The sequence below is a fragment of the Podarcis bocagei genome, assembly GCF_964188305.1.
Source record: "Podarcis bocagei genome assembly, chromosome: 4".
NCBI classification, from domain to species: Eukaryota; Metazoa; Chordata; class Lepidosauria; order Squamata; family Lacertidae; genus Podarcis; species Podarcis bocagei.
Genome location: NC_138128.1, coordinates 98,533,828 through 98,556,107, shown reverse-complemented (window position 1 = coordinate 98,556,107; position 22,280 = coordinate 98,533,828). Strand labels below are relative to the sequence as shown.

The following is a 22,280-nucleotide window of genomic DNA, read 5'->3' as shown; positions in this document are numbered from 1 at the left end:
GCTAAGCTCAAAAATCTTCTTGGACGTTTTAACTGTGTATTGACAATTGTACTTTTTTCTGACTGACGGTCGAATAAAAGGTTGATGATGTCCACCCTGTCTGGGGCAACATTTCCCTGTGTGTCCACTCTGGGCTACAGGAAATATTGTATCTGACTGCTTCAGTGATGATACATTCCACACCTCTCATGTCTGAGTGGTTCTACCAATGGGGCTCTGGGAGACTCATCTTACTGGAGCAATTTGGGAAGAAGCCATGGGGAATTTTATTAAAGCGACCACATCACAGGCCTGCATCAACCAGAAAGATTGATAGCTGTATCAGGAGTTCAGTGGCAAAGTCAAAGAAGTGACTCTCATTGACTACAGCTTGACAATAGTGCTATGTAGTGGCATTTGCCCTTATTGTTCATAGATTTTTCAGTGTGTGACAAATATTTATAAATATTGAATGCATGTACACCTGCCAAGCTCTCAAGGATCACTCATTCTGCCGTTGTTAATAACGACATACAAAATTGGACACTGAATAATTTATTGTACTGTCTTCAGTACTAATTAACAACGCAACCAAGTTTCCCTGCATTTATCTTGAATATGGATGAGAACATAAGAAGAGGCTTCTGGATCAGACCAATGCCTCCTCTAGCCCAGCCTCCTCTTCTCAGAGTGGCCAGCCAAGAGCCCTCTCCCCTGCCCTGTGGTTTTCAGCAGCTGGTATCCACAAGTGATGTGGTCTAAACCACTGAGCCTCTTGGGCTTGCAGGTCAGAAGGTCAGTGGTTCGAATCCCAGCAATGGGGTGAGTTCCCGTTGCTCGGTCCCTGCTCCTGCCAACCTAGCAGTTCGAAAGCACATCAGTGCAAGTAGATAAATAGGTAACACTCCCGCAGGAAGGTAAGTGGCATTTCCGTGCGCTTTGGTTTCCGTCACAGTGTCCCGCTGCACCAGAAGCAGTTTAGTCCTGATGGCCACATGACCTGGAAAGCTATCTGTGGACAAATGCTGGCTCCCTCGGCCTGAAGCGAGATGAGCTCCGCAACCCCATAGTAGCCTTTGACTGGACTTAATCGTCCAGGGGTCCTTTACCTTTTACTGCCTTGGATTGTGGAGGCAGAGCATAGAGAGGAGAACCCCACCAGATCCACTGCCTGTTTTAATTTTGAAAAGGCCATAGGTCCCTTGGAGTTAAACAATGGCAACACTCTGAGAAGGTAATAATAATAATAAATAATAATAGTAATAGTAATAATCCTTTTTGTGCTGCCAGATAGGCAATCCTGTATAAAATTGGTGCAGAATTGGTTCTGTTTTTGCTAGCCATGAGTCCCAACCCTGACAAAAGAAATCTTACTCTGGCTTTGGAGATTCTGCGTGGAATTGCCTACAGAGCTCTAGGGAAGGACCTACTTTTGTGGAAGAGGGTGCACTTTGCATGCGTAAGGTCTCAGTTGCACCTTGTGCTTGTTCAGATGTTTGCTTGCCCCATTGCTCTCCCACAGGAATATTTACTGCTGAACTGGTGCAAACACCAATCATGTTTAATGTGGTTTGATATTTGTTCTGATGTGGTGCTAAAGAGTGGGACCCCTGACCATTAAGTCCAGTCACGGACGACTCTGGGGTTGCGGCGCTCATCTCACTTTATTGGCTGAGGGAGCTGGCGTACAGCTTCCGGGTCATGTGGCCAGCATGACTAAGCCGCTTCTGGTGAACCAGAGCAGTGCACGGAAACGCTGTTTACCTTCCCGCTGGAGCGGTACCTATTTATCTACTTGCACTTTGACATGCTTTCAAACTTCTAGGTTGGCAGGAGTATCTTTGTGCAAGACAGTTGTAGCCCTGGGGACAGGAAGGTGTCTAACAAACTTCGCTAAGTAAAGAATCTTTGTCTGCTGAAACACAAATGTTTAGCCAGCATAAAAGAAAACTTGTCCAGGCAACTGTCTCTAGCTTATATTGGCCTCCCTCTAAACACAGGGCTGTGTAAGGTATGCAACATGGGACAGCGAAAATCTTAAAAAGAAAGGCTGCCTGCACTCATTCCACTGACTGGGTAAACATCCAGATTGAAATTCCATAGAGCAGTTGAGCTCTAACTTTAGCATTAAAAACCTTGAGGGCAGAAGGGATGTGTTGGTTACCTCTTGTTGCAAAGAAGCGCAAAATGGCCTGCATGGACACCTTGCTGGCGTTTACTGCCCCTGCGCAGTGCGAAGACCACCAGAGCCTGTGATGGAAAGTGATCCCCAAATAGTTGAATTCAAATACCTGCTGGATGTGTTTCTCACCAAAAACCCAACTATATCTCTTACGAGAATTCCCAAAGACCATTATTTTGCATTTATCGAAATTCATACTCATTTTCATTCTAGACAGGTAGTTGATACAGGCATTTAACAAACGCTTTAAGCTAATTCTAGTCCGTGAGAGCAGAATCATATCATCATCATCTGCATATAGGAGAATGGGAATTTTTGATGCATTGAGTTTTGGGCTGTGAGCATCCACCAAGTTTTAGTAATGGGCAAGGTCATTTAAGAAGAGATTAAAAAGAGAGGGAGCAAGAACACAACCCTGTTTCACACCTTGGTTTATAACAACAGGGTATGACACCTCGTCCCCTGGAGTTATTCTTAGATGACAGGTATTATTAGAGTAAAGCTTTTTAATAAGGTAAAGTAACCTAGGGTCTAAGCCCAGTGACTCCAGTTTGGACCATAACAGCCTCCTGTCGACTGAGTCAAAAGCAGCCTTAAGAACTAAAAAGGCCACAAATGGTCCTTCTTTATGGTGCTGCATGTACTTGGTGGCTAAATGGGATAACACTATACAGTTACGTAAAGTGGATTTCCCTCCCCTAAACCCTGCCTGCTCTGGGCCTATGATGTTGTTCATGTCAAGCCATGTAGTTAATTTGGATAATAGATATTTTGCATACAATTTCCCAATATTTGACAATAGGCTTATTGGTCGATAGTTGGAAGGTAACTTTTTGTCCCCCTTTTTAAAGACTGGGATAATTATGGATTTCTGCCATGAATTAGGCATAATTCCAGTTCTGTCCACCACAGTGAATAGTTCTGCTGGAATCAGAGCCCACCAGTCTGGCTTGGCTTTAATTAGTTAAGATGGGATGGCATCAGGGCCTGCGGCTTTGCCTAGTTTTATCTGAGAAATTAATTTTTTGACTTCCGTAATGGAGACAGGAGGCCACTCAACCAGGGTCAAGGAAGGGGCAAGATCTTGGCTGTCTGATGGAATACAATCATCATAAAAGATTGCCTTAAAATGCTCTACCCAAAGCATACATGGAATCAATGTCAGCGGGTGCTCTTGAGTCTGTGGGGGGTCTGCAATAACCTTCCAAAATTTCTTATGATCACTGGTAAGGATGGCTGAAAGCAGCGAAACCCAGCAAACCTGGTTGTGTCTTATCTGGCTAAACTGGATAGACTCCCTAAGTTGCCTGGTTCTAACAAAATATGTATCAGGCAGTTAGGAGCTGCCTGCCTCTCTAGACTCTCTGTAGATTCTCCTAACCTCTACTTTAATGTCTTTGATTTCGTTATCAGTCCACTCACCGAACCCAGGTTTCTTATGTGGCCTGTGCAAGTGAGAATGGGGCATTTCAGTTATTAGGATGTTGAATAAGGATTCGAATTAACGAGCATACACTATCGTCTTTCCAAACCTTGGTGTATTCTGATCTTGTGATTCACTTGATCCCAGTAGGGAGTGGTGAACTTTCTCCAGTAGCTAGAGTCACTTGGTTTGAGGAGAAAATAATACTGGACTAAATGGACCAATTGTCTGATAGAGTAAAATATAATTTAGTGCCTTCAAATACTTCAAAGACTACTTTTGCAGCCCTAAGGGCTAGATATATAATTTTTAATTGATATAGTCTATGACTCTTGCTGCTGTGTGACCCTTGCTCATCCCAGTCAGTGGTGGCAGCATTGCTGCAGCTCTTCCCAGCTGAATTCAGCATCAGTACCAAACCCTGTCCTTGTGCGTTGCCGTAGCAACAGTTTTCTTAGAAGATGCTGTACAGTGCACTGCTGCGAAACAGTATGTTTTGCGCACTGCCACACTTACGACTCCGAACCAAAAACAATAAGAACCAATAACAATTACACAAACACAACCTGTAGGCTAATAGTTAGTAGGTAAAGGTAAAGGTACCCCTGACCATTAGGTCCAGTCACGAACGGCTCTGGGGTTGCGCGCTCATTTCGCTCTACAGGACAAGGGAGCCGGTGTTTATCCGCAGACAGCTTCTGGGTCATGTGGCCAGCATGACTAAGCCACTTCTGGTGAACCAGAGCAGTGCACGGAAACGCCGTTTACCTTCCCACCGGAGCAGTACCTATTTATCTACTTGCACTTGACATGCTTTTGAACTGCTAGGTGGGCAGAAGCTGGGACCGAACAACGGGAGCTCACCCCGTTGTGGGGATTCGAACCGCCGACCTTCTGATCGGCAAGCCCTAGGCTCTGTAGTTTAGACCACAGCGCCACCCGCGTCCCTAATAGTTAGTAGAGAATATATAATAGAATAATGATATCATTCAAATTATAAGAATAAGCCAATCAAAATTCATATGTACAATATAACAGAGTGGTAGCAAGGACCGTCAAGCCGTGTGTTCAGAACAGATGTCTAAGGACAGTCTCACAATAGTTTTTCAAAGGTTTCAACAGAAGACGTCTCAAAAGCCTCAAAAGGACAGTATCTCCTGAATGATACTACTATTTCGTAATAGTCTTCATCAGCTGGAAATAAGATACAAGGCATACAGCAGATGAACTGAGCTACCTGCATACATTGTATAATAAAGCAGAATATACAAAACAGAATATAAAAAAGTTACATACCGGTACTTTTCAACAGAATATGTAAGTAAGATCCACGCTAAGATCAGTGCTCACTAGATAGTGTAGCTGCTGATACTTGCAACGCAATTGCATAGGACATATGAAGCAAGCCTCAGGTGTTTCCTATAACGATATACTTAAAGGAACAGTATGGCCTATACAGCATACAAAAACTAAGTGGACCCATGAAAAACAAATATATGGAGGAATAGTATTAAATGTTTCATTTAAACATTGCTGCACGCATCATTTGTTGTATGTTTAAACCATTTCATACTATTCCTCCATATGCAACCTTTTTAAAAAAATTCTGTTTTGTATATTCTGCTTTATTATACAATGTGTATGCAGGTAACTCAGTTATGACTCTGCTTATGACTCCAGCAACAAGAGATGGAAACTGGAGTAACATGCAGTGGAAGAGTGAAAATCTCGCTACACACACAGGAAGCAAAACCAAACCCACGCAATGTGCTTCAGTGTGTCCACACTGGAGTAACATGCCAATTGATGTTGGATTATTTTTTCTTCTTCTAGAGGATTATCTGCAGATCGGGAAAATCTGATTTAATGTTGGGGGGGGGACATGGGGGCTGCCATTTTGATTAGGACAACATTGTGTGGGTGATATGAAAAGCATGTACACCAGAAGTGCATCATATCCGCTCTAAACTGCTGTGTGCACACATTCCCTGACCCATAAGAAAGGACGCTGATTTTCTGTGTTTGAATTCCTTGTGTGTGTGTTTATGTATGGTTTTTATACTACAGTTTTGGCAGCATTTTCATGCAGCATTTTTGTTCTCATGATATTGTTTGCTCTTTTATGTTGTACGATGCTTACAAATTATTTAAATTTCATTAAGTCGTTTATAAATGCTTTTAAACACGTAAGTAGTTATTAAGTTCTGTGGGTGCTTCCAGGGGGAGGGTTCTTTTTCACACTAATCATTAGAGAATGCTGAGAAGAACTTTCAATCTGAAAGCACTTACAGAAAGAGAAAGAGAAAGAAGAGTATTGGGAGGCAGCAAAGTGAACTAACAGCCAGCAAGAGAAAGAGGAACTTAGACATGCAAATCGTAGTTCCAAAGAAAGGCACATCTACCCAGGGTTGAGATCAAGCTTTCACGCCTCATCAGAATCTCTTTCTGCTGGATCAAATTTGTACCTACCTTCTTAACAGAAAGCAATGGAAAGTCACAAAGAATGGCCCTGTAGAGCTTAAGTGACAAACTGTGAGTCCTTCCAGGAGGTTTTCCCCCTCATATCGTTCATGCAAGTTATTTTATTCTTTTGCTCTGCAGCATTCATACGATGTCCTTGGCACTAGAATCAGTCCAACTAGGCACCACTGTTTGGGAATTTAACAAGAGCTGCAAAAATGTTATTAGCGGCACAATGGAGAACTTTGGAATTGCCTACACTGTAAGAATAGCAGGATAAAATGGGTATCTGAGCTTACTGAGAAAGTAAGATCAAAAGTCAGAACAGTTTGAAAGTTTGTGGTCACCAGTTCTAGGAAAAGTAAATAAAACTTAGTGCTATTTGAAGGATTTTCATTTTTTAAAAAATATAAATAAGATTTGAAAAAAACATTACATGACTAAATATAATTTTGGGGAGAGAGAAACAATAAGAAATATTAGGCTGTATGCACACACACACACACAATTAGTTGTAATTATTACTTTGTTGTTTTCTTGCCTTTGTGTATGCATTTATATTTAGAATAAAATACTTTTTAGAAATCCTGTTGCCAGTAACCCGTTTGTAGAAAGGTGCTGCCAATTTTGATTCTCCCCATTCCTCATTTTCCCCGATCTTAAATACAGTTCTCCACATTTCTGCAGCAAATTGTTGTCTTTTTTATTTAAAAAATCCTCAGTACTTTAGCGTGAAATTTTCCCAATAAAGACATTTTTGTATGCAGTAATGTACACATTTTTTCAGGCAATTTCTCCCAGCACACTGCATTTTTGATATGTTATTGTCATTAATATAAATACAGTTGTGCTTATGAATAATTTCCCCATATATATGCATTTTTTGTAAACGGTTGTTTGGAGAACTACATTTCAAAGTTCAGACAAGCGCATATTTTGAAGAATGGCTGTGTTTTGGTTTTTCTTGTTATGTTACACTTTGCCTTAAAAGTCTGAAATGAGTCAAATATATATTTTTCCATTTTCTGTCCAAATGTCAAGCGTTCACACTTGGCTCTTATTTTCAAAAAAAAATCTCATGGCTTTAAAATGGAACTGCCACAACATCTCTCTTCACAGGAGAAAATAAAGTGAAGTTGTCTGCCCAAAGCTGAATGAGAGTTACCATTCGCCAATCAAAGTAGGATTTTTTTTTAATGCCCTCAATCTTGCAACAACGTTAATAGAAACGCTAACCAGAAATGGGTGACTACGTATGAGAAGGGAAGGCTGGAACCGTAAATACTTAAATTCCGTTCAATGTTCTCCCTCCCTGTTCCACATCTTCTAAATCTGGAATGAGGACAGAGGCATACCTGGGTTCTCTTTTACCCCAATTATTTTTTTCCAAATTATTACAAATCCAACCACATTACTTTACTTTAATACAATTTCTTAAAATCAGGTTTCCCGCTCCTGTTGCAAACATACACTTTGATCATTTTCTCCCTGAATTGCATCATTTCTTATTTAGTGTTCAGTTGTTATCCGTCAACGTCAGGCTTGAGGAATTCTCTCCCTCCCCCTGATGGTTTCAATAATAATAATAATAATAATAATAATAATAATAATAATAATAATAATAATAATAATAATAATTTATTATTTGTACCCGGCCCATCTGGCTGGGTTTCCCCAGCCACTCTGGGCGGCTTCCAACAAAGATGAAAAATACACTAAAATGTCACATATTAAAAACTTCCCTGAACAGGGCTGCCTTCAGATGTCTTCTGAATGTCAGGTAGTTGTTTATCGATTTGACATCTGATGGGAGGGCGTTCCACAGGGTGGGCGCCACTACCGAGAAGGCCCTCTGCCTGGTTCCCTGTAACTTGGCCTCTCGCAGTGAGGGAACCGCCAGAAGGCCCTTGGAGCTGAACCTCAGTGTCCGGGCAGAACGATGGGGGTGGAGACGCTCCTTCAGATATACTGGACCGAGGCCGTTTAGGGCTTTAAAGGTCAGCACCAACACTTTGAATTGCGCTCGGAAACATACTGGGAGCCAATGTAGGTCTTTCAAGACCGGTGTTATATGGTCTCGGCGGCCGCTCCCAGTCACCAGTCTAGCTGCCGCATTCTGGATTAGTTGTAGTTTCCGAATCACCTTCAAAGGTAGCCCCACGTAGAGTGCATTGCAGTAGTCCAAGCGGGAGATAACCAGAGCATGCACCACTCTGGCGAGACAGTCCGCAGGCAGATAGGGTCTCAGCCTACGTACCAGGTGGAGCTGGTAAACAGCTGCCCTGGATACAGATTTGACCTGTGCCTCCATGGACAGCTGTGAGTCCAAAATGACTCCCAGGCTGCGCACCTGGTCCTTCAGGGGCACAGTTACCCCATTCAGGACCAGGGAATCCTCCACACCTGCCCGCCTCCTGTCCCCCAAAAACAGTACTTCTGTCTTGTCAGGATTCAACCTCAATCTGTTAGCCGCCATCCATCCTCCAACCGCCTCCAGACACTCACACAGGACCTTCACCGCCTTCACTGGTTCTGATTTAAAAGAGAGGTAGAGCTGGGTGTCATCCGCATACTGATGAACATCCAGCCCAAACCTCCTGATGATCTCTCCCAGCGGCCGCATGTAAATGTTGAAAAGCATGGGGGAGAGGACAGAAGAAGCAGGGAGAAAACAAGAAAGCTTTTGCTTATGATTTATTCAGTCATTATGGTGGCAGACAGAGACTCCAGTCCTTTCTCCATTATGGAGTTGCTCCTCTGGCTCCTCCCCCTTTCCTCTTTCCCAACAGCCTCTGACCCTACAAAGACCCCCCCCCATGGACAAACACCTCTGCATTCGTTGCTCTTGCACCCTTAATGAATGTCGCATTCTAGGGGATGGCGGATCATGTCCACTGGCTGCTCTATCTCCCCCGCTGCTTCTCCTAACTCCTCATAACTTGGCTGCTTGCCTGTCTCTGCCTTGTTATCTCCCTCACAGCTCGGCTGTAACTCAACCCGCCCTCCCTCTTCCCTGTCAGCTACAGGAGAAGTGGGGGCTGGCGGCGATCTCCACCATTCCTCTTCCAAACTACAAGAAAGAAGATTCCACCTAAACATTAGGAAGAACTTCCTGACAGTAAGAGCTGTTCGACAGTGGAATTTGCTGCCAAGGAGTGTGGTGGAGTCTCCTACTTTGGAGGTCTTTAAGCAGAGGCTTGACAACCATATGTCAGGAGTGCTCTGATGGTGTTTCCTGCTTGGCAGGGGGTTGGACTTGATGGCCCTTGTGGTCTATTCCAACTCTATGATTCTATGATTCTATGATTCCTCTTCATTCTAGTCTCTGACAGTTAATCTTCATTACATCATTCTTGCAGCTGACCGCATTTTCCTCCCGCACTTTTGGCAGCTGGTTGAGTGCAGTCCATTGGCAGTCCAGGAGCGCCTCTTGATTAATGCCAATATTCCAGATTAAGGAGAAAGAGCCAAGCACAAATCATGCTGGAGACGGAGGCTCGTCCATGGCAGGGGCACCCGTTCTGCCTTTCAAGTTGGCAGACACAGGCTTGAGCGGCACGGTGGGATGCAGTGAACTCCCCAGACCCCACTGGGGAGCACTGAGGCATACCTGCGCTCTCTTGCACCCTTGGCAAGGAATATATCATTGCCCCCCCTGTCCCCCGCACCTTCCTTCAAACCCTTGAGAGCTGATACCATTCAGTGTAGATGACACTGATGGTTGGGTGATCTAACTCATTTTGAGGCAGCTCCCTATATTTCCTAAATTATTTAGAGGGGCATTTTCAGGCGGGGTGAATAATGATTGAGTCTCTTTTTACTTTACTCTCAAACGCACACACGTGGTGGTGGTGAGGAGAGAGAGGACACTGCTAGTTGGAAGAGGGTGTTAATTTGTCCAGGTGTTGCAAGCAGTGCCAGTGAGCCCAGTCAATCCTCAACTCTGGTAACTATGGGCAAAGAGAAACCCAGCTTCACTTGTCTTCTTTGTGGCTCCATTTCTCACATGTGCGCGCGCGCGCGCGCACACACACACACACACACACGGGAAGCTGTTGCTAATTCTATTGATGCAAAGATGGTCATGCTGGAGACAAGTGCCTCCTTCTCCATGGGGCAGTGGGTGCACACTCACAATATTTTTGCCACTCCCTGGGACTCCCTTGGCGGGGGTCAACCTTACCAATGGCTAGGTATGCCTCTGAATGAGGTGTGCTCTAGCTCAGGTGATCACTCCAGCACACGTCTGCCATTGTGCTTCCTCTTTTCTTTTTCTTTTTTCTTTGCTTGCCAGTTCCCAAAGGTGTGACCTGGTGTTCTCTGAACGCCCAAGCATGACGTTTATTACTGATCGATTTCATAAAGTCCAATGCACTGTTTGACTGTAAAATGAATAAATAAAAACCAACACCTCCCCCCCACAGCAGCCTTTACTGTAGAATAGTTGACCACTTTTTTAAAAAAAAAATTAGAAGTCACGCATAAAAATTCTCCTCCCATGTCCTCACACCAGTTTTCTCCCCCCATCATTCAGAAAACTCACATTTTCATATGTTCATACATGTATATGCTGTCTTTCCACAGTTCAAACCACGCTCAAGGTGGCTTGCAACATGAAAAAATACTGTTCCCTGCCACCCCAATCTCTGCCGAACAGTAGCAAGATTCCAGGGGTCTTGGCACTTAACCAGGATTTGTGTTTCGCTGGAATGAGACATTGTGGAGTCTGTAGTGTCTTTAAGAAATGTGGATGACGTACACATATTTACACCTGAGGTTTGATGGATGGAGGGAGTGCAGAGCATTACACCCCAAGTGTGTTTCTTGTTGCTCCCCTCATAGTTTCAGCAAGAATCCAGCCATGAAACCTACTCGCTTCACGCAGCCTCTCCCAGCCAGCATACAGGAATTTCTCCCCGCCTTCCGCCAAAACTCTGTTTTCAAAGGACACATTATTTCCTGCGGTCGCAGAGCTTTATTTCCCTATCACACTGGCAGCCTCCCCCCTCACATAATCAAACACTGAAATCCTAAACCTGGGTTTTGTCTCAGTACTGGCACATTTCTTTCCCAAATGTTGAAATGTGGCACTTACTTCCTCAACAACTTCATGGTGAGTTAGAAAAAGAGCATGGGTTGTAAGCAATAAATGAAACATTAAAAAATGCAGAACGAAATCGAGCAATTTCCACATAAATATCAAGATCTAAAATAAAGATACAAAAAAACCAACAGCCTCTTTCAACCAGGATAGTCCCACATCAAGAATTGCCAGTGTCCCTGTGAATAAGGAACTGGGATATATGTACCCATAAATAAGCTTGGGACATGTTCACTACCAGGGGGCTGTGTCTGCTTGCTAAAGCCACACTTGGTTTTTGCATGCTCCAAATTGTACAGCCCAGCCACAAGGAGACTTTCCCCTACAATATGACCTGGTATCATGTCTGGTCCAAAGCTTCATTTTTGTTTTTGTTTTTTGGCATGATGCCCTCATGACTAAGGAACAGGGTCTGCACTCCAAAATAAGTTTTGGATCATCACAGATCATGCATCCCCTCCACCAAGGAGATTCTCCAATAAGGAGCAGTGGTATGGCAGTACATTCTGAAGAGCAGGAAGTCTTCATGACAGCCATCATAGCCACACCCCTTCTAAGATCACGTAACAAAAGCGAATTTTTGACCAATGTAAGCATTGTGGCTTCAGTACCAACCCAACTTCTATAAGTGACTTGTAAAAAAGCAAATGTTGGACTCAACATGTTATTTGGAAGGGACAATCTCACAGAAGAGGATGTGTAGCTTGTGGAGTAGCTAAATGTTAGCAGACCTTGGAGCCTGAGTGAATCTGATTGGAATAATCACTTAGTTTCTGGAATTCAAAGGCTTTATTTATGCAGTAACTATTTAGAGGAAGTCATCGAATCATAGAATAGAATCATAGAGTTGGAAGAGACCACAAGGGCCATCGAGTCCAACCCCCTGCCAAGCAGGAAACACCATCAGAGCACTCCTGACATATGGTTGTCAAGCCTCTGCTTAAAGACCTCCAAAGTAGGAGACTCCACCACACTCCTTGGCAGCAAATTCCACTGTCGAACAGCTCTTACTGTCAGGAAGTTCTTCCTAATGTTTAGGTGGATTCTTCTTTCTTGTAGTTTGGACCCATTGCTCCGTGTCCGCTTCTCTGGAGCAGCAGAAAACAACCTTTCTCCCCCCTCTATGTTTAAATATTTGAACATGGCTATCATATCACCCCTTAACCTCTTCTTCTCCAGGCTAAACATGCCCAGCTCCCTTAGCCGTTCCTCATAAGGCATCATTTCCAGGCCTTTGACAATTTTGGTTGCCCTCCTCTGGACACATTCCAGTTTGTCAGTGTCCTTCATGAAGTGTGGTGCCCAGGACTGGACACAGTACTCCAGGTGAGGTCTGACCAGATCAGAATACAGTGGCACTATTATTTCCCTTGATCTAGATGCTATACTCCTATTGATGCAGCCCAGAATTGCATTGGCTTTTTTAGCTGCCGCGTCACACTGTTGGCTCATGTCAAGTTTGTGGTCAACCAAGACTCCTAGATTCTTTTCACATGTACTGCTCTCAAACCAGGTGTCCCCCATCTTGTATTTGTGCCTCTCATTTTTTTTTGCCCAAGTGCAATACTTTACATTTCTCCCTGTTAAAATTCATCTTGTTTGTTTTGGCCCAGTTCTCTAATCTGTCAAGGTCGTTTTGAAGTGTGATCCTGTGCTCTGGGGTGTTAGCCACCCCTCCCAGTTTGGTGTCATCTGCAAATTTGATCAGGATGCCCTTGAGTCCATCATCCAAGTCGTTGATAAAGATGTTGAATAAGACCGGGCCCAAGACAGAACCCTGTGGCACCCCACTAGTCACTCTTCTCCAGGATGAAGAGGAACCATTGATGAGCACCCTTTGGGTTCGGTCAGTCAGCCAGTTACAAATCCACTGAGTGGTAGCATAGTCAAGACCGCATTTTACCAGCTTCTTTACAAGAATATCATGGGGCACCTTGTCAAATGCCTTGCTAAAATCAAGGTAGGCTACATCCACTGCGTTCCCTTCATCTACCAGGCTTGTAATTCTGTCAAAAAACGAGATCAGGTTAGTCTGACATGACTTATTTTTCAGAAATCCATGCTGACTATTGGTGATCACAGCATTCCTTTCTAGGTGCTCACAGACTGTTTGCTTAATGATCTGCTCCAGAATCTTCCCTGGTATTGATGTCAGACTGACTGGGCGGTAATTATTTGGGTCCTCTCTTTTCCCCTTTTTGAAAATAGGGACAACATTTGCCCTCCTCCAGTCTGCCGGGACTTCGCCTGTTCTCCAGGATTTCTCGAAGATGACTGCCAGTGGTTCTGAGATCACATCTGCCAGTTCTTTTAATACTCTTGGATGCAGTTCATCTGGCCCTGGAGACTTGAATACATCTAGACTAGGCAAGTATTCTTGTACTATCTCCTTAGTTATTCTGGGCTGTGTTTCCTCTGCTGAATCATTTGCTCCAAATTCTTCAGGTCGGGCATTGTTTTCTTTATCGGAGAAGACTGAGGCAAAGAAGGCATTGAGGAGTTCAGCCCTTTCTGTGTCCCCTGTTTGCATTTCACCATCTTCTCCTCTGAGTGACCCCACTGTTTCTTTGTTCTTCCTTTTGCTACGAACATACCCATAAAAGCCTTTTTTGTTGCTTTTAACCTCTCTAGCAAGCCTGAGTTCATTCTGTGCTTTAGCTTTTCTGGCTTTGTGTCTACATGTGTTGGCTATTTGTTTGAATTCCTCTTTGGTGGTTTCCCCCCTTTTCCATTTTTTTTACACATCCTTTTTTAATCTTAACTCAGTTAAAAGTTCTTTAGATAGCCACCCTGGCTTCTTTAGGCACCTTCCATGATTCCGTCTCACTGGTATTGCCTGAAGTTGTGCTTTTACTATCTCCCTCTTAACAAACTCCCAGCCATCATGAACTCCCTTTCCTTTTAGTATTACTGTCCATGGGATCTCACCCAGCACTTCTCTAAGTTTTATGAAGTCGGCTTTCTTAAAGTCAAGAAATTGAGTCCTTGTATGCTTGGCTGCTCCTTTCCGCTGTATAGTAAACTTCAGAAGAGCATGATCACTCGCGCCTAATGATCCTTCCACTTCTACCCCACTAACCAGGTCATCAACATTGGTTAGGACCAGATCTAAAATGGCTGTTCCTCTTGTTGGAAAGTGTTGCCCACTTTCTGGACAATGAAGTTGTCTGCAAGGCCAGTGAGGAATCTGTTTGACCTTATGCTCTTGGCTGAGTTTGACATCCAACAAATATCCGGGTAATTGAAGTCCCCCATTACTACTATCTCCCTTCCTTTTGCATGCTTGGCCATCTGTTCCAGGAAGGCATCATCTATGTCCTCCGTTTGGCTTAGGGATCTATAGTAAACTCCCACAATGAGGTCTCTGTTATTCTTCTCTCCCTTAATTTTGACCCAAATGCTCTCACTTTGGCTTTGAGGTTCTAAATCTTGGATCTCTTCACAGGTATACACATCCCTGACATATAACGCCACTCCTCCTCCTTTCTTGTCTGGTCTGTTTCTCTGAAATAGATTGTATCCCCCCATTATTATATTCCAATCGTGGGACTTATCCCACCAGGTTTCAGTGATGCCTATTATGTCATATTTAGTTTGCTGTACTAAGAGCTCAAGCTCATCTTGTTTATTTCCCATGCTTTGCGCATTAGTGTACAGACATTGAAGTCCATTAATCATTCCCCCATGTCTCTTATTTAAGGATTTTTTCCTCCCACCACTAGGTCTGCGTGCTGTTTACTCCATTTGGTCTATGACATTTGGATGATCATCTTCATCAATTGATAGACTCCTACCTTCAGGAGCACTGTCTCCCTCCCCCACATTAGTCAGTTTAAAGCCCTCCTGATGAGGTTTCTGAGGTTTTTGGCAAAAATATTCCTCCCAACCATTGTGAGGTGCAGCCCATCGCTTGCCAGAAGTCCATCTTCAAGAAACTGCAGTCCGTGATTTAAGAATCCAAACCGTTCCTTTTTACACCATTTTCGAAGCCAGCTGTTCACTTCCACAATTTTTCCCTCTCTCCCTGGGCCACGTCGTTCAACTGGGAGGACAGATGAGATGACAATTTGTGCATTTAATTGCTTCAATTTCCTGCCCAGAGCCTCGTAGTCTCTTTTGATCTTCTGGAGGCTATTGCTTGCAGTGTCATTGGTTCCCACATGAACCAAGAGGAATGGGTATTTGTCAGTGGGTTTTATGATTCCTTGCAGTCGTTCAGTTACCGGTACATCTTGGATCTTAGCCCCGGGGAGACAGCACACTTCCCGAGACATCTTGTCAGGCCCACAGATCACTGCTTCTGTTCCCCTCAGTAGGAAATCCCCTATCACCACTACACGCCTCCTCTTAGGTTTGGTCGGGGTTCTTCCGTGAGCTGTCCGTTCCAAGGTCGCCTGCACATTCCCTGAGGACTGACTTTGCTGCTCGTCTTCATATACCTGATCAACTGTAATGAGGGAGAGATCCTCAAATGGAGTCTGCTCTTCGTCTTCCATGCTAGGGGAGAGGATCTCAAAGCGATTGTGTATTTCTAAACAATCAGAGCGAACCCTGAGCCTCCTACTTCTCTGAGTCACGTTTCTCCATATATCTGGCTCCTGTGTTGGTGAACTAGCCTCCTTCTCAGGGGAGTCCCCTGTCTCCTCCTTGGTGGAGACAGTGTGCTCTGTTGCTTCCAAGAAGAGCTCCAGCTCTCTAATTCTTTGGAGCGTAGCTACACGTTCCTCCAGTTGCTGGACTTTGTCTTCTAAGAGGGCAATCAACATGCAATCGCTGCAGGTAAAGCTGCCTGCAACCTTTGGCAAGATGGCAAACATTGCGCAGGAACCACAGGCAACTGCAGCTGTACCCTCACCCTCCATCTTGAGAACGTGTCATTGGGGGTGGCTACAGCGGTCCTCCATCATAAAAAGCATGAAGACAGGACAAATAACTCCCCCCCCCAAAAAACCTAGGTCTCCCCCAACAAACGTTTGAGACTAGCTCCCCTAAATCTAAAAGATGGATCAAACTGTGCGCGCCGCTGCCCTGCAAGCTCTGATAAGCTCCTCCCACAGCTAATCACCTGCCTCAACAGAAACCCTGCCCCCTCTGACCTTTGCACAGGGAGAGCAGCTAATCAGCCACAAAGAAACACACACACAAGAAGACCCTTTTTTGAGTGTGGAGGTGTGTTTCTCAACAAGTTGGGAGAGAACAAAAAAATTGGCTTTGCTTTTAGGAGTGGACAACGACAAACAAATGCTGGCTAGATTGCTACACACAGACGCTCTAGTGATTTAAAGAAACATATGCATTAACTACAAACTCAAGATAAGGGAATGTATTTGCTTTCCTCCTTTTTCTAGCAGGGGGCCTGCTAGAAAAGATGATGTCCAAAAACAGCGCTTTGCAGTAGAGCTACTCAAGGGGAATCCAAAAGTATTTTGGGTGACCCAAAACTTTTTTGCGGGGTACAGAAATATATAAACTTTATTCAGAGTTCTGATGAAGTGTCAAATAGGGAATTGGATCCAGGAACCCTCTTCAGTCTCCAGTTGTAGCAGTGAGGCTTGCAAAGCAGGGCAGTGTACAAATTTAATTAATAAAAACAATAGAAGTAGCAAATTATCTTTTTCCTGTCACAGAAATCAATGTGGTCTTTTTAGTTGTGGGGCTAGTGAGAGTGGTTTGTTTCTTTAAGACGTATGTGGTCTGGGTGTGGCTCTTTCTATAGCTGTGCACAACTAGTCAGAACCTTAGTGTTTTCTGAGTGATAAGTCCTGGCTGTTGAGCTTTAATTCATAAATCAATATTGCTATTTGAGTTCTCCTGCTTCCTGGTATGACGGCAGACCCATTGCAAGGTTTCCTCGCACAGTGAGTACCCTTCCCACCGGATACTGGGTGGTACCGTTTGTCTTGGGAGATGATGGGGGACTGTGCCTTGGGGGGATATTACAGTGGCAGATAAAGCTGCTGCTAAAAGAATCGATTCAGGGGTCAATGGAACTATTGGCAACCCTACGCCCAACTGCAGAGAGTCATACTAAAAACTATTTTAATAATCCTTCCCTGCCCCCGAGAAACAAGTGGGTTGGAAATGGCTTTGAAGCAGAAAATGGAGCTAGTCTGGGGTTAGGAAAAATGATTAAAAAATACTTTACTATTCTGCAAGGGAAACTAAGACCATTATTACCGGTACTCCTGATAAGAATTTTGGCAGCACTCCCTGTACAGTTTTTACTAGCAACTACATGCTTTCTCACTATTGTTCGCTGCCTCTGCTGCCCTTGACCCTAAACCAGATTTCTTCAGAAATGCTTGGAACGTAGTTTTCAAATTGTTCTTTTTCCACACCAGGTAGCTTTCAGGAGAAGCTGGCAGGATAGGGTAGAGTTGCAGAATTTTGCTAGGGTTTTCCTGAATGGGGTTTACCAGAAAAGTGTTGGATCTGGGCAGGGAAGTCAGGGCTGCACAGACACATTGGCAGAGGCTCCTGCTGGTGTTTCCACTCAGCCCTGACCTCCCTGCCCCGCCCCAGTGCTGCCCAGGTTAAAAAAAAAAAGGGAAGGGATCCCTGACAGTTAAGTCCAGTCATGGATGACTCTGGGGTTGCGCGCTCATCTCGCTTTAATGGCCGAGGGAGCCGACATTTGTCTACAGACAGTTTTTTTGGGGAGGTCATGTGGCCAGCATGACTAAGCTGCTTCTGACGAACCAGAGCAGCGCACGGAAACACCATTTACCTTCCCACTGGAGCGGTACTTGTGCCAAGAGTTATTATTATAAACAAGTCCTCTAAGGGAAAACAAAAATATATGGAGTTGCTATTTTCAAAAGAGAACTGTGATATTGAAGTATACTCTTTGCCTTAAAATACGAAGTGAGAGGGCTTAACTAAATTTATTTTTGGCACTGTGTTATTGTAAAATGGAGAAGAATCTTCCCACTTCCAAGTATTGCTGGGTTCAGCCCCAGTCAGCATGACTAGTGATGAGAGATTATGGGAATCAATGATCTATTGATTGCCTTTAATCTTTGAGAATCCTTGGAGAACAGGTGAAGCCCCTGAAGACTGGAGGTGGGCAAACGTTGTCTCCAAAATCTTCAAAAAGGGAAAAAAGAAGACCCAGGTAACTACTAACCGGTGAGCTTGACATTGATTCCAGGAAAGGTCCTATAATAGTGATAGTGAGCACTTAGAAAAGGATGCTGTGATTATCAGGACCCAGCATGGGTTTCTCAAAAACAAGCCATGCCAGATGAATCTGTTTTCTTTTTTTATTGAGTTACAATCTTGGTGGATCAGGGGAATGCTGTGGATATAGTGTATTTTGATTTCAGTAAAGTTTTTGACAGAGTCCCCCATGATATTCTTGTGAGGAAGCTGGTAAAATGTGGGCTCTATAACTGTTAGGTGGATTTGTAGCTGGTTGACTGATCGAACAAAGAGTACTCATGAATGGTTCTTCGTCTTCCTGGAGCAAAGTGTCAAGTGAGGTGCTTCAGGGTTCTATCCTGGGCCTGTTGTTGTCCAACATCATTATCTAACTTGGATGAAGGAAATGAGGGTATGCTCATCAAATTTGCAGATGGCACCAAACTGGGAGGGGCAGCTAATTTTCGGGGGGGGGATCACCTCAGTTGTAATCATGATCAGCAATTTATGTTGCCACTTTGTATTTATTTCACTCCTTATTTATTAATCAAGTTATTAATTCATTTGGTTTGTTTGTTTGCTTGCAGCTCATTTTGGTTTTCCATCAAGTTCAAAACTCTGTAGTGAGTAGACGATGTGGAAAGTGCCTACCTGCATACTGAAATTAATCAAGTTGACTTCAAACTACAAACTCTGGGCTGTGTGCATCATCATCTTTAAGTTCATGTCCTTCATCTGTATCATGTTCTACTGGAGAATCACCCAGGATGCCCAAGACAAGAGACAGCACTACAGTTTGCCTACAGAGGTTAAGTGTCCTCCTCTTCCCACTCCTTCATCCAGATGGCCTCCTTCATCACACAAAGACATATACTTTGTAGAGACATCGGAACGAATGAATCCAAACTTCCTGTTTATGTGTTCTGTTGAATCAGCAGCCAGGGTTCACCCTGAGTCCAGAATCATTGTTCTTATGAAGGGTTTAGCAAGCTACAATAAGACTTTGCCCAAACATGTGGCCTTCTCCTTGCTTAGCTGTTTCCCCAACATTGAATTCAAACATTTGGACTTGATTAACCTTTTCTCTAACACCCCCCTCGCTGGCTGGTACTCAGTGGCTCAGCAGAGGTGGGAGCCATATTTCTTGCCCATCCTTTCTGATGCATGCCGAATCACCATCATGTGGAAACTTGGTGGCATCTATTTAGACACAGACTTCATAGTCCTCAAGAACTTAAATAACCTCACCAATGTGCTTGGTACGCAGTCCAAATATATACTTAATGGTGCCTTTCTCTCGTTTGAGCCCAAACACAAGTTTATAGAGCTTTGCATGCAGGACTTTGTGGTGGACTACAACCGATGGATCTGGGGGCACCAGGGTCCACAGCTCCTGACACGCATTTTTAAGAGGTGGTGCTCTGTCCATAGCCTCCGAAGCAGCAAAAGCTGTAAGGGTGTTACTGCTGTCCCACGAGATGCCTTTTATCCCATTCGCTGGCAGGATTGGAGGAAGTATTTTGAAGCAATTAATGCTTCAGAACTTCCCATACTCTTTAGAAACTCCTATGCAGTGCATGTCTGGAATAAGAAAAGTCAAGGGACACAACTTGCGATCACCTCTAAAACCTTGCTAGCTCAGCTGCAATCCCACTATTGTCCTTCCACATACAGGCTCATGAAGATCTCATTCTGAAGGGGCAGGGCCTAGCAGCAGCCTGCTGTTGATACAAACGCAAATCAGCCAAGCTGTTCAGCCCTGGCAGGTAATCACCATTGTCTATCACCATTTGACAATGGTAGCCCCACGGAGCAGTAGAGTTGCTGGCTCAACATTTCAAAGAGCAGCTGAATGGCTGTGAGTTCCAGCAGGCTTGGGAGTTCAGAAAAGAATACAGTGGTACCTCAGGTTAAGTATTTAATTGGTTCCGGAAGTGCGTTCTTAACCTGAAGCGGACTTTCCCATTGAAAGTAATGGAAAGTGTATTGATCCGTTCCAGATGATGAAAAGCGACCCCAAAACAGCAATTTTACATGAATTTTACTACCTAAAGAGGCCATTGATCCATAAAATGAAATTAGCAAAACAGTACAAAATGGAAATGTGTTTTTTCCCTTACCTGTGCTGATGATAGTCATTGTTTGGATGGGGGCTCAGGGTCCTCTTCCACAATTGGCTTGGCTTCCGGCATTCACGGAGGCCTCTGAGAGCTCACGCAGCTGGAGGCCATTTGCGGAGCCTCCGTAGGCCCCACGGATGTCTGGGCTTGGCTCTGGGCAGCGGTGAGGCCTCCAAGAGCTCGGAAAACTCACTTCCGGGTTAATATCATTCATAACCCGAAAAAAAACGTAACTCAAAGTGTTTGTAACCTGAGGTACCACTGTACTTTTATGATGGCCAAGTAAGATATATGCAAACTTTTGAGTTGGGACTCTTCCTTATTCTGACCATAAAAGAAACATGCATATTTTCTAAAAAGAAGGGCTAGGTGCCAGCAGAATATGACACTGAAACCATGACTGCAGGCTTTTGCAATTTAAAGATGGGAATAGATTCAGGCTGGAACTACATGTGCATTGCATACATTTTCATGATCGCGTCTGAACCTTTCGTACCTCAGTTAATGTGCCTTGCCTCACTGAAATTTGCATTTACTTGGCTTGGTATGTGAAGCTCCTCAACTCGTAATGCTCAGCTACATTATGAAGTTAGCAGAACTTTCTTTGCATTTTTTTCACCGATGCTCAACATGTAAACAAAGCACCCCTTTTACTCCTTGGTGCCTTGAATGCTTCTGTCTTCAGCATGCTCAGCAGAGGCACAGCACATGCCAGATGTTTGTACTAAGAAGAACTCCAGTTCCCTGCAAAACTACCTTTCTCAGGATTCCTGGAGAGGAGATGCTGCTGCCTGGAGCAAAGTTTAAGATTCCAGGAAAGGAAGGAGACACTAAGAAGGGCATCTCAGAGAGACTTCTAATGAGACATCTCCAACTCCACTGCTGCCACATAAGTGGGAAGCAAAGAGAACATTGGAGTGGGGAGTGGCACAAGGTTCGAATTTTGGAACTGAGTTTTCCCCTCCTTAAAACTATTTTTCTGATAAAGCTTGGTTTGCACAGGACAGTTCTGAATAGAGCAAGAGGCATCCACTCATAAGTACCTACCACCATACACATGTCATACCTGTTCATTCTTCAAATGCCATCAGACTCCTTTCTATTAGTGCACGAGGTAGCATTTTCTCAGATGGCGAGACAGGCTTCTCTGTGGTATATGTGTCACTCATCTCATGTATTGAGCCTCTGGGTCAGAAGCGACTAACCTTTTTCAAGCTGGGTTTCCGGTCCTGCCTGCCTTAATGGAGCCAGCCCCCACAATAGGGGGCATTGTTGGCGAACAAAAAACAAGGATGACAGAGGGCAAATTATCCTTGCAGATTCCCCCCATGGATGGGGGGGGGGGCTTAACTCGCATTTCATCTCGGTACCTGACTCTTGCTTCAGCATGGAATGCGGGAGAGACGGAGGCGCTGAGTGCAAAAGCACTTTGTCTGCCGAAAACCCTCCTACGCTGCCATTAAAAAGCAGAGGTTGTCTATCTGACTGGATCCTTAATTGGCTTTCAATTACCAGTGTGTGGTGGAAAAGGGTTGCAACAACATACTGCTGAATAGACAGGCTACATGGATCAAAGGTTTGAATTGAGATAAGCTTTTCTTTGGCCTGAGAGTCGGTGGGGGAGAGGAAAACCCACGGTTTGTTTATTCTAAGCTTCTTTTATGTATTTATGATTCAGCAACCCTCTCTGGAATATAAGATAAAAAGATATTTACAAGTGAGGATAACAAGCAAAAATGGAAACTGTGTGTGATATGAAATGAAGAAAGGATGGGGAGGGGAAGCTCAAGTATGACTGTGTTGGAAAGACAGAGAAATTCCCCTCACTTCCATTTAAAAACAACAGACAAGAAAAAAGAGATTGAGATTTGTGTG

General features: G+C 44.1%; 1 protein-coding gene and 1 pseudogene across 5 annotated transcripts in view; both read left to right on the top strand.

Annotated features, from left to right (window-relative positions):
- Positions 1-22,123, top strand: part of LOC308585763 (lactosylceramide 4-alpha-galactosyltransferase-like) — a 58,166-nt gene extending 36,043 nt beyond the window's left edge. The window contains exons 1-2 of one of the 2 annotated variants that reach the window (XM_081191851.1): positions 16,984-17,003; positions 18,873-22,123. In XM_081191851.1, coding sequence (XP_081047977.1) covers positions 18,920-19,981 — 1,062 coding nt within the window. In that variant the 5' untranslated portion in view covers positions 16,984-17,003; positions 18,873-18,919 and the 3' untranslated portion in view covers positions 19,982-22,123. Of the gene's footprint in view, positions 1-16,983; positions 17,004-18,872 lie in introns of those variants that run through there. The other variant, XM_081191850.1, reaches the window with a different exon arrangement.
- Positions 1-22,280, top strand: part of LOC308585762 (lactosylceramide 4-alpha-galactosyltransferase pseudogene) — an 86,719-nt pseudogene that overhangs the window by 36,093 nt on the left and 28,346 nt on the right. Inside the window, exon 1 of one of the 3 annotated variants that reach the window (XR_014013508.1) lies at positions 6,098-6,116. The exons of 1 other annotated variant lie outside the window; for it this stretch is intronic. The product of XR_014013508.1 is annotated as a lactosylceramide 4-alpha-galactosyltransferase pseudogene (transcript). Of the gene's footprint in view, positions 1-6,097; positions 6,117-16,912; positions 17,004-22,280 lie in introns of those variants that run through there. One more of the 3 variants, XR_014013507.1, reaches the window with a different exon arrangement.